We start from the raw sequence: 17,326 nt of genomic DNA on the forward strand, positions 1-17,326 counted from the left end.
GATGTGGATGGGCCAGAAGGAAATCTGAACTTTCATGTTTCCAGGAATGGGAGGCTTGAGCTTGGCTGTCTTTCTATCAGCCCCTCTATATACTCAATCTGTAGTTTGATAGGCACACTTTGTAGCAGAAAGCTATTCCCTTGATTGAATCCCAAAGCTCTGTCTTGAAAAGAAAAATTATTGCATTAATTTCTTTAACTGGCATTTTTGTGAGTGGATGTGAAGCTCAGTCTCATCACAGATGAACTCCCAATGAAAATAAGGACCATAATGTGGAACTTTGGACAGACTGGGGGAAGAAGGGTACAAGTAGTTCCATAAAGGTCAGCTCCCACCAGTCTAGGCTTGGCCTAAGGGAGCATGGACAATTTCTCTTGACCCTCAGGCTGAAGAAGCAACTTGGAAAAATCAATTATGCCTACCCCCTGCCTTCTAGGTTGCTGCTGCTGTTGTTCAGTCCCTAAGTCATGTCCCACTCTTTGCGACCCCATGGACTGTAGCCCGCTAGACTTCCCTGTCCTTCACGATCTCCTGGAGTTTGCTCAGATTTATGTCCATTGAGTTGGTGACCATCTCTTCCTCTGCTGCCCTCTTCTCCTTTTACCTTCAGTCTTTCCCAGCATCAGGGTCTTTTCCAATGAGTCTGCTCTTCCCATCAGGTGGCCAAAGTTTTGGAGCTTCAGCTTCAGTCCTTCCAATGAATATTCAGGGTTGATTTCCTTTAGGATTAACTGGCTTGATTTCTCTGCCTTCCAGATGGTGCTTCCTGAAACTTTTAGGAGGCAGAATGGGGAGGGTGATGTAAAGATGGTATTCTCTACACTAAGGGACCTCATGGTGCATGTGTGTGGGAGTGGGGGACAGGAGGGAGGCTTGATCACTTTTCCCATCTTCACTTCAACTTTTTAAAAATAGGTTCCAAAACTATTGTGCGGATTCATTGGACATTTAAGCATCAAACATGTTCCAGGTAGAAGCTCCTTTTTGTTTCCAAAGTGTTTTGTGAGAGAGGCAAGGGGAGGGTGGGGAGGGAGAAAGGGAAGCTAACACAGGCAGGCTGGCAGGACCAGGGGCCAAAGGGTGTTTTTCCTTAAAGTCACAGTGACTTCTGCCAGACCTGAGGGGTTCCTGGCTGTGGGAACTCAGCGATCTCGAGTTTGAAGCCTGCTCTCAGAAAAGTCATCTGCTCATTAAAAGAACACAAAGCTGTTTAATTGTTGTCTTTGTGGAAAATTGTATGACTGTCATCAGCTGTTGCTTCTGGCAGTGCTTTCTGTTCTAATGTAAATAAATGAGGTAACAGATTTAAAGAAACAGGCTGTATTTACATACTTGGAGAGAGAAGTATGCTCTCAAACAATCTGCCGGTGTTCTTCAAATTCACACAAATTAAGCTGCTTTATCCTAAACACTAGTTACTCATTAAAGCCTTAAAGTACGAATGCTAAGAAGGGGGCAACACAAGTGCACCACCCTTCAAGGGTAGTAACAAGAAGCTGCTTTTTTTGTGCAGTTGAGAGCTACTTCAGCAGGCTGAAATTTAATCCCCAGCTTTCTTCTCCACCAATTCGGTAGTGAGGTAACTTTTTTTAAAAAATTCATTTTATTGAAATATAGTTGATTTACAATGTTGTGTTCATTTTTGCTGTACAACACAGTGATTCAGTTATACCTGGACATAGAGTCTTTTTCATATTCTTTTCCATTATAGTTTATCACAGAATATTGAATTTATTTCCCTGTGCTATATAGTAGGACCTTGTTATTTATCTATTCTATGTAAAATAGTTTGTATCTGCTGACCCCAAACTCAAAATTCATTCCACGTTCAACTTCATTTTTGTTGCTTTTTGTTTGTTTTTGCTTTGTTTTGTTTTTAAAGTAGCTTTATTGATCTATTACTTAAATACTATAAAATTAGCTCACTTTATGTTTTGTTGAATTATAATTGACACATACTACAGTAATCTCAGATGTATAACATAGTGATTCAATATTCTTATACATTACAAAATGATCGCTGTGCTAAGCCTTGTTTCCATCTGTCACCATACAGAGTTATTACAATATTATTGATATTCCCTGTGCTGTGAATTTCATCCCCATGACTTACATATTTTATAGTTGGAATTTTGTATCTCTTCATCCCCTTCACTTTTTTGTCTATCTCCTAACAAACCAAATAAACAAACAAAACAAAACCGAAACAGACTTATTAGATACACAGAACAAGCTGATTATGGCCAGAGTGGAGGGAGCAGGGACAACTTCTGAGCTGAGGGTAGGGTGATAGGGTTAGAAGGAGAAACTTTTAAACTTTGAGAAAAACATGCCAGTGTCAGTGTTTCTTGGAAAACACAATTAAAGCTTCATTTTCAGTTTTTATAAATCAAAGTTCCCAAGTCATTGAATCTTTCTGACTCTGTTGGCTTTCTTGAGGTAAATATTTAGTCAGGAATTAACAACAAAAAAATTCTTTCCATTGAGGGCAGTACAAAGATTCTATCTGTCAAAGAAGGAAGTGATATATTTTAAAACACAAGAAGTCAGAGCCCCCAAACAATAATTGGAAAGTAGTTGTAGAAGTATGTAGAACCAAATATTTAGCTGATAGCACATTGCATCTTATATAAAGATTTAGGAAAGAGCAAAAATTATTGTTTTTATCTCTTGATACATATTAAAGCTAAGTATTAGCTGATCTAGAGTGCTAGATTTTATAACCTACTGAGTTGTTGTAGTAGAAAGGATGGCAAATAATCTGGAATGTCTATTTCGGGTAAGCATTAATAGTCTAAATTATGATTTTTGTCCAGCAGAAAATTCACAAGACCATATTATTAACTCAAAATTTGAGAATATTCTGGCATAAATTTTTGAAGACTTTTCTGTTTTTTTGTTCCTCTCAAAACATCACTAAATATAACTTTGTTAAATTACTATTATGTGTAAAGATAGGGGTAATAAAGGAGATCAGTCCTGGGTCTTCATTGGAAGGACTGATGCTAAAGCTGAAATTCCAATACTTTGGCCACCTCATGCGACGAGTTGACGCACTGGAAAAGAGTCTGATGCTAGGAGGGATTGGGGGTGGGAGGAGACGGGGATGACAGAATGAGATGGCTGGATGGCATCACCCACCGACTCAATGGACATGAGTTTGAGTGAACTCCAGGAGTTGGTGATGGACAGGGAGGCCTGGCGTGCTGTGATTCATGGGGTCGCAAAGAGTCGGTCATGACTGAGCGACTGAACTGAACTGAACTGAATATTTATTTTAGAAAGACAGTTTTGTGAGGGGCATTCTTGAAGTAATTTCCACCTATAATTTGTCACTAGGTAAAACAGACACCAGAGAGATCCTTTTACATATCTTTTAAATTACCTAAATTATTTCCAAAAAGATTGATCACCCATCCATGACTGAGAGATTGATCTCTTACCTAGAGTTATTGGTATCAAACATATCAACAAATCACCTATCTTCCTATAACATGTAGCTAAGTCCCATGTACAAAGGGATTTAAATCAGGTTATTCCTGCACTCTTTCCCTGATGCCTAATATATAACAGACTGCCTTCTACAGTTGGCTTTTAAAATACATCTGTAGAGAACTTGTATCTCCTATTAGACCAGACAGTAAAAAATTCGTGAGGCAAGGGACTAACAAATGAACAGATACGTCTTCCTGGAACACAAATATTGCCCAAATAAGAAAACTGTGCTCCTTTGAATTCAAGATCCTAATTTTTCTTGAAGAGTTTTAACCTTTATGGTAACTTGTTACTTATGTTTTTTCACACATTGGACAGTTCACATGTAAGCAATGAAATGACATCATTTTAAGGGTCCTAGGGATACTCTTCTCTGACTCACAGTCTCCACCAGCAACGCTGTTGGACTCAGGCTTCTAAGTTTCTCTCTTCCCCTGGTAACAAAGTCATGTTTCTTTTATCCCTTTTGTTCTTACCTTACACCTGGTGACAGAGTACTTTTGGCTTTCTCCCTCTTTAATGCCACCTCCCTTAGGAAAGGATATGCATTCCCTGGGGACACAAGTGATCATAAAACAGTTTAGGTAATACCTTCTGGTATTGAACTTGAAACCATTCCTACTATAAAATCCCCTGTTGCATCTATGACTTATATAGGCAATTTCTTAGAGAATAAGAGGTAGAAGTAATCTTTGTGGATCTAGATTATATGTCTAATATCCCATAATATTCTAATATTCCTCTCTCCTGTTAAGGTGGGTGATTTTCTTCCCTGAAAAGTATGAAACAATCCCCCACCTCCACCCCCACTCCCCCATCCACCCACCCCATCTTCTGTCTTTGAGACTTTCAACTCTGGAAGCCTGACGTCAGCTCCAATTTATTCAGGCTTTGTGAGAATAGGATCTTGAGAGTCTGCTCAGATGGACTCCAGTTTCCACAGAGGACCCACAAAATAGTATCCATAAGGACCTATTTTCTAACAATTGCTTTCTCATTTATAGTGGTAATAACTCATGTAGCATCTTATCCATATTAAGGGCTCTATGACATAAACACTACTGTTAGCTCCATATAATGGGTGTGGAAGTTGAGGTGCAGAGGTATTAAATAACTCACCAAGGTAACATAGCTAGTTAGGAGGGAAACCACGATTCTCAGCACAAGCAGTTTGGCTCCAGAGTCTACGTTCTTAACCACTATCATCAAGCACCACTTTACTTTAAAAAACTAGTTACCCAGTAAGAAAATCTAGACAACAAAAAGTGACAATGAATATGCTCGCAGCAGGCTTGTAGCAAAGTCCATCTTGCATTCCCTTCCACTTTTCTTTGGATGTTCATGCCATTTGATGACATTCAGTGAGCATTTTCATTAGATTTCTGGAAAATGCTCTCTTTTCAACTTAGCGTACAGCCAAAAAGCTGGTGTGTCAAAGTGCTGGCCATCTTCGAAAGATGGAAATGTCTTGCTTATAGATTCTGCATTTGGATGCAGTTTCTTTAATTTGCCATCCAGAGCACTGCTTCTGAATCACATTACAGAGGGCTCTTGTGTTTCTAGGGCTGGGATAGCCAAAACAGCTACAGGAACCAAAATGCATCTATAAAGAGAGGTTTCCCCCTTCAGCTAGAATCCATTGCTTCAATGATACTCTCACCTCACTGACCTTCTGTTGGAGGAAACTCGCCAGTTGCACATTTACATATTTTCTGGGGGTACTGTGTATTCTTTGTTGTTGCCATTCAGAATCCCCATGCTGACCATACTCATCTTGGCAGAGAACCTGGCTTTGAGATAAGGTTTGAAATGTTTGCCCCCAGTACTGTTGCTCGTGCCTGGGAAATATTTGCACTGATAACTGTGAGCAGTTTTGTGTCTATAGAGATCACTCAGCCTGTGAGACTTGGGGGCACAGGAGAGAGAAGGGGAAGGAGGGGAGAAGAGGGATTTTATTGAAAACACTCAATTCTCCTCTGGCAAACCAGGAATCCAAAGACATGCAGGCTTTTCTTGGGAAAGCTAGGACAAAGAAAATGAAATCAGATGTACTTGTTTAGGAAAGATAGGATGCTGATGCTTTCTTTATAATAAAAGTATGTTACTTAAACTATAAAACTGCTCAGATACCTTGGTCCCTAGTTCTTTTTCAATAAACTTGTAAAATAAAAACTCTGGAACGTTAGCTTATTTATCATTTAGAGTCTTTATATTAAGCAGATTTTTTTTCTGGATTATAACCTCATATCTTAAAGCTCTTTTATTCATTCAGTTGGTGCTTTATTTTTCCTCCTTTTCTGGCTTCTTTAGAATTTTTTTTTTTTTGAAAGACCTAGTTTTCTTTTTTTTTAGATTTACAATGTTGTATTAATTCCTGGTGTATAGCAAAGTGATTCAGTTATACCTATATACACATTCTTTTTTAAAATTTTCTTTTCCATTATGGTTTATCATAGGATATTGAATATAGTCCTCTATGCTATACAGTAGGACTTTGTTGTTTATCTATTCCATATATAAAAGTTTATATCTGCTAACCCCAACCTCACACTCCACCCCTCCCCCAAATTCCTTTCCCTTGGCAACCACCAGTCTGTTCTCTATCCGTGATTCTGTTTCTGTTTCATAGATAGATTCATTTGTGTCATATTTTATATTCCACATATAAGTGATATTACATGGCATTTGTCTTAGAATTTTTTTTTTTAGATCTTTAAAATGGTAGTTTTCCAAAGTAATGAAAAAAGTGCTTAATATGTGCTATATATTGTTTCAAAATACTTTATTTTTATAAATCAGTTTAATTCTCAAGACTGTCGATAAGGTAGGTGACCCTGTTTCATCTGTGGGGAAATGGAGAAGCCGAGAGGTAAGGAACTTGTACAAGGTCTCATTGCCAGTGTTTGGCAGTGCTGGGATTCAGGCTGAGCAGTCTGGCCTCAGAATCACTGCACTGCGTTGAGGGTTCTCACAAATTTCAGAGTCAGCAGATCTGCTGAAGGTGAGGGCAGCAGCAATGATGACATTGTAGTAATGAAATATTATTTATCAAATGCCCGATCATATGTTTACATAGGTATCGTATACCACAATTCTTTGGGTAGGTGATATTATGCCCACATCACAGATCAGTAAACTGAGGCTTAATGAGGAGAATAGATTTGTACCAGGTCTTACAACTCTCATGAGACAGAATCACAGTTGCAATCTGTATTTGACTGTCTCTCACCCTTCTCTTAACCACCATGCTACACTGCCTCCACTTCAGTTGTTAGTTGTTGTCTTGTGGTGCTCCTATGTTGTCCTAACAAATACAAAATAATCAAAACTCCTCATGAAGTGACCAGTCTGTTCAGCTTCTATGGGATGTGGTGAGGTAGGGGGGAGGGAAAGTCGTTGGAAGAGAGAACCACATGAGCCCTCCTACTTTCCTTCACTTCCAAACCCCTAAGGGAAGAAAACAGTCCTCCCTACAGACGTCTCTCTCAAAGCCACTACTATGATTCTACTGGTTCATTTTGCTGTAAACATCATCCTCAGAGTTCTTTAACTGCAGTATCTTGCTGTGCATGACCCTTAGGGAGAACTGATGCTGACATTGGTCAGCAGACTGGCAGTTGAACAGACTGTTTGTTCATATCCCTCAATGAGCGTTTCCTTGTCTAGTTAATATGTGTGAATTAGAATATTTCCTTTTCTATCCACTCTGCCTCCAAAGATTCGATGAACAGAGTTCCCACATGGCTTAAACATACACATAATTTCGCACGTGAGCACCCCCTGGGATCCGGAGCATTTTGTGTCTGTCTGTCTCCAGTTCCCTCTCTTCCCCTCCCCCATGGGTTTTTTTCCCCCCATTAGGCAAATGGAAGGCTCATGCCACCTGTTAGCATTACGTCATTGGCTCCCCAGAACACAGTTGCACCAAAGGCCTTAAACAAAGTAGTTCTTCTTGTATTGTTTGCACTCAAAGAGCTGATATCATGCCAACTGATGTCATTGTATGTCTTTGTGTAACTGCTATGGCAACTGGGCAGGTGGGGAGTCTCCAGCTGATGTCATTGGGGAAGGAGGTGTAGAGACAGAATTTTAAAAAGCTCTATGCTGCTTTTTTTCTGTGTGTGTGGTTTTCTGGCGTGCAGTTTTTTTTTTTTTTCAAACTAGCTGCTTTTAAGACAAATTACAGCTTGAGTACCCTAAATAAGAACACAGAGAAGTCTCCCCCCGCCACCTACCCCCTAAAGGCTTCTTTTGAGTTTGTTTTGTTGTTCTGTCCTCTCATCTTATATGGAAAAGTGTAACTGTCTTTTTCTTAAGGAAAAATAAAAAAGTGAACTACGTTCCCATCACAGAAGTGGTGTGGAACTGTTTACTAGGATTTTATGGAGCCAAAGCTGAGCAGACTTCTAAATAACTCTTCAGTCTCTTTCATGGAGCTGGTGTTGGTGACGGTGGGTAATTTCAAATTCTTGTTTAGGTATATTCACTAATGAAGTTTTTTCTGGTAATCTCCATTTCTTCCGTCTGCTTGAAAAATGATCCCTTTGGATCCAGACAAACTTTTTATTTTAATCATTATTTCATAGCAGAATAAACTAATAAGATGTAAAGGCAGAGTTTAATTCTAGAAATTAATTAAAATGAATTTGTAGCTCTTGTTTTTCTTTTCAATAGGTTTAGACACAGATGGTCATGATACTATTCCTTTCAAATCATCTTTGAGTCATGGCTGCATCTTAATGAAAATAATGATTTCCCAGGTTTTTACAACTTGTGTGCACTGGCTATGAACAGCACTGAGACTTGGTCTGGGCTACAGTCTGGAGCTTCCTGATGTGGTTGGCAGAGATGAGACTTGAAATGGAGAAGGACATAGATTCAGAAACTGGTGAACAGTTCGACTTCCTGTATTTATTTTAACACAACCATATCCTGTTCACACTCTCTTATCTCCTCAAACTATCAAGAGAGAAGTAAGGCATCTATCTGGAGGAGAGGGGGAGTGGTAAATGTTGTGTTCTGATGACTTTCAGCTTCTAGGAGATCAGCTTCTGCCTGTGTTCAAAGGAAGGCCAGAGTGTATCTGATTGATAAGAATTAGAGCTCACAGAGTAGGTAATACTGTCAACTCTGATTTCATAGCCCTTACATGTACATTGTGTAATTTGACCTTCATAATAACCCTTTGGGCTTTCCCACAAACACATCTAACAAATATTAAAGAAAAAGTTTAAACAATAGACCATAATCCATACATTTCCTAATTTAAACTAGTGCTCTTTTTTGCATGGTTCTTTAGCTTTTGATTATGTGGATGGTGAACATTTTTGAATCAGCTTTTTTCATTAATCTTAAATAGAAATGTCTTCATTTTCGTATTCCTTTCACAACTTTGAATGGCTACATAATATTGCACTTGGGTGACTGACAACTTTTCTCTTTTCAAAAATGTTTTTGTTTTTTATTTGGCCTTTCTAGAAAACAGATACTGCTGTGGTGAACATCTTTATGCATCTAGCTGGATATCTTTGGTCAGATGATTTCCTTAAGATATATATTCCCATAAATGATACTGCATTTGATGAGGGGGAGGTTTGCATACTTTGTATGGATCCCTGTATGCTGCTGCTGCTAAGTTGCTTCAGCTTCAGTCGTGTCTGACTCTGTGCGACCCCATAGACGGCAGCCCACCAGGCTCCCTGTCCCCGGGATTCTCCAGGCAAGAACACTGGAGTGAGTTGACATTTCCTTCTCCAGTGCATTAAAGTGAAAGTGAAGTCGCTCAGTCATGTCCAACTCTTAGCGACCCCGTGGACTGCAGCCTACCAGGCTTCTCCGTCCGTGGGATTTTCCAGGCAAGAGTACTGGAGTGGGGTGCCATTGCCTCCTTTGGATCCCTATATACCAGATTCCTAATCACACTAAGAGGTATATGCCATTACCCTTATTTTACAGATGGGGAATTTGAGGCCAAGAGAGAGAAATTAACTTATCCAGATCACAGACCCAGGAAGTGGTGGAACTGGGATTATAACCAAGATAATCTGGGTTCATCTAAGGTCCTTGCTTGTAACCACTCTCTTGTTTGGGAGCAAACTTGGCCTTCTGGGTGAGGTGAGCTTACAAACGGTGCAAGTCACACACCTTCACTGCCCAGTTAGTTACTGGCAGAAATTCTACACCCGAGGAAGTCATCTGTGCCTTCCTGGGCTCCTAAAGTGCAAGGCTGTATATAGGCCACTGAGCATATGACTCTTAGGGGCAAATCAAATGTGCGGCTAATGAAATTGCCTGATGCTTCGTGGAACTCTTTCCAGGGGAACATGCCCCAGTTTGTATAAAAGGCACAATTCCCAAGTACTGCATGCAGCCTCCGAAATTTGTCCTGGGTCTCCCAACGGACTTTCATTTGCGTTTTGATTTTCTTTTTAAAAAAAATGCAATGAGCAACTACACACATCCGCCAGCTCTGAAGTTCCAGGCGGGGAGTCAGTCTCACTTCCTGTGTATGTGTTCCAGGTGGACTTAGCAGTTTTAAGCAGAACCATGAAAACCTCTGTGACAACTCCCTCCAGCTCCGAGAGTGCCAGGAGGTGGGGGGCGGCGCATCCGCGGCCTCCAGCATGCTACCTCAGTCCATCCCCAGCACCCCCGACATCGAGAACGCGGAGCTGACGCCCATCTTGCCCTTCCTGTTCCTTGGCAACGAGCAGGATGCTCAGGACCTGGACACGATGCAGCGTCTGAACATCGGCTACATCATCAATGTCACCACCCACCTGCCCCTCTACCACTATGAGAAAGGCCTGTTCAACTACAAGCGGCTGCCGGCCACCGACAGCAACAAGCAGAACCTGCGGCAGTACTTTGAAGAGGCTTTTGAGTTCATCGGTAACTATCTCCCACGGGGAACTCTCATCTTCCACCTTCCTTTTCCCTCCAGCTTTTGATAGCAGGTCCAAGATTTCTGCCTGAGTTGCAGAAAAGCTCCGCGGAAGTGTTTTTGGGCTCCACCACCTGCTGCAGAGTATACTCCTAAGTCATAACCCAGCAAGTGTTTTGGAGCCATGGTTATCAAAGTACAGTCATTCAACTGGGTTGGGAATCCATTCAGTGAAACCACCTCATGTCTCCAGTTCTCAGTGAAAAAGCAGGGCTTAGCATTGAGATCGGAGAAGGCAATGGCAAGCCACTCCAGTACTCTTGCCTGGAAAATCCCATGGATGGAGGAGCCTGGTAGGCTGCGGTCCGTGGGGTCGCTAAGGGTCGGACACGACTGAGCGACTTCACTTTCACTTTTCACTTTCACACATTGGAGAAGGAAATGGCAACCCACTCCAGTGTTCTTGCCTGGAGAATCCCAGGGAAGGGGGAGCCTGGTGGTCTTCTGTTTATGGGGTCACACAGAGTCGGACACGACTGAAGTGACTTAGCAGCAGCAGCAGCAGCATTGAGATGTTCTATGACATCATCTCAAAAGAATTGGTAGAAAGGAAGAAGTTGGTGGCCAAAACAGGTGCGTGGGTAGATGATCTACTGAGATTTCTTGGCATCTTGTAGGGAGTTAAATACAGCCTGCCCTCTGGTGGGCTTCCCTGATGTCTCAGACAGTAAAGGATCCACCTGCAATGCAGGAGACCTGGGTTGGGAAGTGGAGAAGGGCATGGCAATCTACTCGAGTATACTTACCTGGAGAATCCCCATGGGCAGAGAAGCCTGGCAGGCTATAATCCATGGTGTCGCAAAGAGTTGTACATGACTGAGCGACTAAGCACAGCCCAGCACTGTATCCACAGGTTCCACCTCTGCAGATTCAGCCAACCACTGATGGAATTTCTGAATATGGAGGGCTGATTGTACTGTGCCATTTTATATAAAGGGACTTGAACATCCATGGATTTTATCCACAGGAGTAGAGGGATTCAGGAACCAATGCCCTGCAGGTACTGAGTCTTGGCTGTATTGTAAGTATGACATGGGCTTCTAAGCTCATCCGTGTCTCCCTTACCTTGACTTAATTGACGCTGTTTGAGGTCAAGGTAGCATTTGCTGAAGGATCGTTTCTGAAGGATATTTTTCAGAAACATAGTGCTCTAGTGAACATCTTTATGTATCACATCAGTGCAAAGGTGGTGGGGGGAGTGGGGAGTAGTGTTCCCCTTCCGTTTGCTTTGTCTCTCCATTCTTAGAAGTTGTGTAGCCAAAGGGTGTAAAGTTGAGTGCTCATGAGATGATACTAGATTTCCTTAGTTGATCCAGGCTCATTGAAATAGGAAAGATCAAATGGTATAGCCCATGTAGTTCCCAAGGAGAGAAAATTCTAGCAGCAACAGGCTTTAATCTCCACAGGGAAGCAATGACCAGCCTAACCCTAATCCTCAACTTTAACTTTTGCTGCTTCTAAGCCTCAAACTGTTGCAAGGCTTAAATGATCACTTGGAAAGGACCTGGTACTCAACAATTTTTTTCTCAAGTGACTCCAGTCTTTCTTACTACAAAGAGTGACCCAGTCCTTTTCCTAAATATTGTAGCAGGTTGTTACTGGCCTCTGTCTCAGGAAGAATGCACTCATGTTCAGTGCTCCTGAGTGTTCACTAAACTCAGGAAAGTAAAGTGACTTCTCCTAGATTGTAGAAACTTTAGTGTTAGAGAAGGGACCAGGCCTAATGCTCTTGACTCCAAGGCCAGACGCTGGGGCCAGACGCTTGGGCAGTGTTTACAAGGCTGTATTATTGGGTTGGCCAAAAAATTTGTTTGGATTTTTCTGTAAGTCAAATGTTATAGTAGTTCTAATGCATAATGCTTGTGGATGCAAAGATACCTTCAGTTCAGTTCAGTCGCTCAGTCGTGTCTGACTCTTTGCAACCCCATGAATCACAGCACACCAGGCCTCCCTGTCCATCACCAACTCCTGGAGTTCACTCAAACTCATGTCCATCAAGTCGGTGATGCCATCCAGCCATCTCATTCTCTGTCGTCCCCGTCTCCTCCCGCCCCCAATCCCTCCCAGCATCAGAGTCTTTCCAGTGAGTCAACTCATCGCATGAGGTGGCCAAAGTATTGGAGTTTCAGCTTAAATTCTTTATTAATGATATCTGAATCAAACCTTGAGCCCCAAGGGAGAAAAGTTTGCATCCAAGTAGATGAGGAACTTCCTGGTTGACATATGATGTCATGAGTGCAATTTTTTGTCTTAGTTCCAGTTGGGGGAAGTTAGGAAATTGTTTTCTATTTAATGAGTAGCATAAGAAGTGCTTCGGGTCTAAGAGAATTTCAATCAAAGCACCCATATTTCTTATAAATTATTCAGGCTCACCTGGTTTTTTAGAAAGAAAATAAAACAAAATAGTATTAAAGCCTGGAAACAGTTCCACATCACACCCTGCACAGGCACAATTTTTAAATTTTCATTGTTATATCATTGGGTAAACTGAAATCTTACAGTTTTGCTTTAGGAAAAACACACCCCATTTTAGAAACTTAATAGCATTCACAAAGAGTCTGATGTAAACTAAGCAGAGTCTAGGTTTAGGATTTAACTATGACAGTTGGTTATTGCTGTGTCAGCTGATATTATTCCTGTATTTCCCTGTGCCTGGTTAGTATTACTCCCATTATTGGAGGATTGAGCCTCTGAGGAGTTACAGGATTCATGCAAGTTCCTCTGCAAGGCGGAACCATGGCCAGACCTAGCCCTTTGTGGCTCATCTTCTTTACCCCCATGCTTCCCACTCTTGAGGTGGAGGCCGTTAAATAGTGTGTGCTAAAAAGAAGAAATTGAAAACAGGAGATGCTTTTGTAAAATACTGTTATCTATGAAAAGTAAGTCAAATCTCTGAATTTTTAAGTTGAAAATTCACATGATGTCTATTTTGTTGATCTATGAATGGGTAACCAGTAGAAGTAGTTTATGTTAAAATGTGGCTCTCCTTCACACTCCTTTCCCAATCTTCTAATTGGTATATTTTTCAAGGATACTCTCTTTGGGATGACTTTTATTGGGTTGGCCAAAAAGTTTGTTTGGGTATTTGTACACTCTAAGAACCCAAACAAACTTTTTGGCCAACCCAATAATTTAGAATTGTCACCAAGAATCCATTCAGACAGTGCCCACAAGCTGTTCTCCTGAGTTTTTAATATATCTGAAAACCTTTAAAGTATTATCTTTTTCGATTGCCCTGGATTCTGAGCCAGCACTGGAATTCCTCCGTCATCCATGTCATTACCGTGTTAGAACAACGTGTATGGATGTGAGGGGATTGGACAGGTCAGATGGAGGTGACACCCTGTTCCTGAGTGCTGCAAGTCTTTAGTTTTGCAACAGTAGGACTTTTGGGTGAGATGCTGAACACAGTAACTTTCTAGTTTTGTTCCTTTAACCTCCTTCAGCATTTCCTAAGACTGAAACTCTTATCTATTTAATCCTAGTTCCTGTACAGAGCAGTTCTGCAATATAAAAAAAGAAGTGCTTTTTCTCTATCACAGGTGGGAGAGACATTGTTAATAACACTAGTTTCGATAATTGACACAGTGTGACAATAGGAATTAGAATCCTTAATCAGAAGGGTCTTCTTAACCAGTGACTTGTTTAAGATTTAGGCTGATTATATCATGGCTCATTCCTCAGTTGACCACCATGACCTGTGAAGTCCACTATTATGGTGAATGACTCTTTCACCTAGTCTTCTCTCTAAATGTAGAAATAGAGCTGTATTCAAGCTAATGTTGCTTTTAGCCAGTTCTGGAGGTTGTGACATAAACAGGCACAATTAAATAGGAAATTATACTTAATTTCCAAACCAGTTTAATGTCATCTTTCTCTCCAGAATATGACATCATCAAGTCTAGACAGACATTAATCTCTCTCCTTCTCTCTCTCTTTCCCCTTCCCTGCACCTCTTGCTTTTCTCCCTCATTCCAGAGGAAGCTCACCAGTGTGGGAAGGGGCTGCTCATCCACTGTCAGGCGGGGGTGTCCCGCTCTGCCACCATCGTCATCGCTTACTTGATGAAGCACACGCGGATGACCATGACTGATGCTTATAAATTTGTCAAAGGCAAACGACCGATTATTTCCCCAAACCTTAACTTCATGGGGCAGTTGCTGGAGTTTGAGGAAGACCTGAACAACGGTGTGACACCGCGAATCCTTACACCAAAGCTGATGGGTGTGGAGACAGTTGTGTGACCATAGTCTGGCTGGAAAGGATGACTGTTCTCCATTAGGAGATGAAGAGGAAAGAGTATGGATTCTTTCTTTTCTTTTGTTCTTTTTCTTTTTTTTTTAGATGGGGGCAAAGTTTGTGAATGAAAACAAACTTGTTTAAAAACTTTATTTTTAACCAGTGTGAGAAGAATTTAACTTTTGATGCTGTTGAGATTTACTTCCCACCAACTGACAAAGCAGGGAGTCTAAAGAAGTAATTTTTTTAAGCCAACAATAAAAATATCATAAAACCTGTTTCTTCCCCTTTTCCTTTTAAGCTATTTGTAGAGTTTACAATGAACTAGTCTGTGCAGGTTCATAGACCGAACATACTACACTTTAAACCAATTAAAAAGAACCCAAAGTAAGTAGAAAAGACATTGAATCATGAAGACCTAGGATCTGCCTGACCTGTCCTTATAGAAAACAAAAACCCAACCAAACCAAGCCCTGCTATGCTCACTGGTGCAAAGAGAAGACCAGGGCAGCTTAAGTGGTCTAAGAACCCTTCACATTCTTTAAAGAGACAAAGGATACTGTTAATTTTGTGTGTTTCATACTCTGGATTACTTTTCTTCCCTCTCTGTGTTTAGAGATTTTTTTTTCAAATAGCGAGGAACTGACCATTATACCATATGCCTTCACTGGCTTCTTGTGCAATAATATGGTGTTTTGAGTGTGCAAATGAGTTAGAGCTGGCAGCTGAAAAATAGACAAATAGTGCAAAGTTGCCAGCTTGGAGATAGAAAGGAATTAAACAAAACCAGTTACTTTCTTTCCCACCTTTTTCCTTTTTTTTTTCTCTCTTTGATTGGATTCTGGTTACAGTGCCATAAACCTTGTTACATATGTATATCAGAATGTAAAAAAAAAAAAAGACAAAAATTTATTTAAAAATATTTTTCGCAAAAAAAAAACTTGGTGTGTTTCTGTTGATTGTGTAAAAATTTTATTTTCATTATATAAATGAAAATCATTTGGAAATGTGTCTTTTTCCTCTTCTTTTCCTCAATTCGAATTCAAGCATCTCTTATCTCTTGTAAGCTGTCCATGTAACGTATCTGAAAGTAAACACAGATTTTTGATACAGGGATAGAGAGATGAAGGAGAGGAAATATTCTCTGGCCATAGTGTGAAGCGGAGAGAATTAGCAAGGAAGTGAAAAAGTTCTAGTCTGCCGGGTCAGGGTCCCCTCTGTTGTCAGAGTCCTGCCATCCACTTCTGCCAGTGTAATTCCTCTTACAAAGGGGAAACCTCAGGTAATCTCCTTGAAAAAGGTGTGAGGTTTTACACCAGCCTTTGAGCCTTGGTGACCAGGTCACTGCCAGATTGATTGGTTAGAATACTCTGATCTCCCCAGTGGCTCTTTGATCAATATCTGTGACCCCTACAATATAAATATCGTAGGGGTCTTGGCTATCCCCCTTCCATTGTCATTTACCCATTTGGCATCTTTGGTAACATTAATCATGGAGCATTGCAGGCAGGTTCTTTACCATCTGAGCCATCAGGGAAGACCTGGTATGCACTGCAACACACTGCTGTTTCCTACTTTTCTGCCAGCAAACTGAATGCAACTTCATAAGTACAGCTTCCCCATCACACTTGGTTAATACATAGTTGGTATTCCATGGGTTCCCAGTCCAAAGAGGAGTAGGGAGGGGGTAGGGGAAGAGCACAAATCAAATGTTTGCTATGTTTTATTAAAAATAGAAGCCTCCAGGGAATTGGCCATAGGTAGGATTCACAGCAAATTAAAATTTGCCCAAGGTGAGTAAAAAAGTAGAATGATTTTGAAATCTCCAATTCTATATGAGTACATTTGGACATAACATCCTTGTGAACATTTGCCGACCAGTGTTAAAATGAAATATTTTTGACATTTTAAAAATAGCTTTTCTATTAGAGGTGATTTAACTTTTTGTTTGATTAGAAAAGTAGAGACTGAATTTAACAAGAATTAACTGAAGGCTGTCTTGACTTAGTTTGGTTTATTACAAAGCATTAATAAGGTGAAAAGCAAATTTCTCTTATGGAGCATTCTACTGTTCAGTCTAACAGTTTTCTTGGTGCTAGAACATATTTAAGGAGTGGGATTGATGTGTAATTAGGGATTTAAAATATATAATGATTTACTATATATTTCTTTTTCTTTATTCTAAGTCCAAACATTAAAGTTCTGATAGTGTGAGTTTTATTCCTTTTTTTTCTTTTTAACAAAATAAGAATCGCTATAGTTTCTTGAGCAAAATATGGAAATAATTTATGATTTTTGAACTTTATAACTTTATGGTTTTGAGAGCAAGATTGTCCTGGGGCAGATAGGAATTCTGCCAATGAGCATACCAAGAATTCTGAGAAACTCGTCTTTTTTTTAATTAATCTGTTTTGAATCACTTTGCCTCTGTTTCTTCATGAGGAATGTTAACCACTTTGTGAAATTTACATGGATTAACCAAGCCATTGCACTAGAAACCAGACTCCCCAGGTTTTGTTACTGAGTCAAACTTTGGTTTGCTCACCCTCAAGTAGTAAAGGCAATCTGTTGACATCAAGTTGTGGTGAAGGAAAGTGCAGTGTTTATTGCAAGGTGTCAAGCAAGGAGTCAGGGCAACTGGTACTTAAA

The 17,326-nt window shown here is 40.5% G+C and overlaps 1 protein-coding gene across 1 annotated transcript in view; it reads left to right on the plus strand.

Annotated features, from left to right (window-relative positions):
- Nucleotides 1-16,363, plus strand: part of DUSP10 (dual specificity phosphatase 10) — a 42,058-nt gene extending 25,695 nt beyond the window's left edge. The window contains exons 3-4 of the mRNA XM_055419866.2: nucleotides 10,015-10,386; nucleotides 14,417-16,363. Of these exons, the coding sequence (XP_055275841.1) occupies nucleotides 10,015-10,386; nucleotides 14,417-14,682 (638 nt within the window). The 3' untranslated portion in view covers nucleotides 14,683-16,363. The remainder of the gene's footprint in view (nucleotides 1-10,014; nucleotides 10,387-14,416) is intronic.
- Nucleotides 16,364-17,326: the final 963 nt, after the last annotated feature.

Source organism: Moschus berezovskii, chromosome 17, assembly GCF_049115385.1.
Source record: "Moschus berezovskii isolate FMDL1 chromosome 17, NW_MosBer_1.0, whole genome shotgun sequence".
In the NCBI taxonomy this organism is placed as follows: Eukaryota; Metazoa; Chordata; class Mammalia; order Artiodactyla; family Moschidae; genus Moschus; species Moschus berezovskii.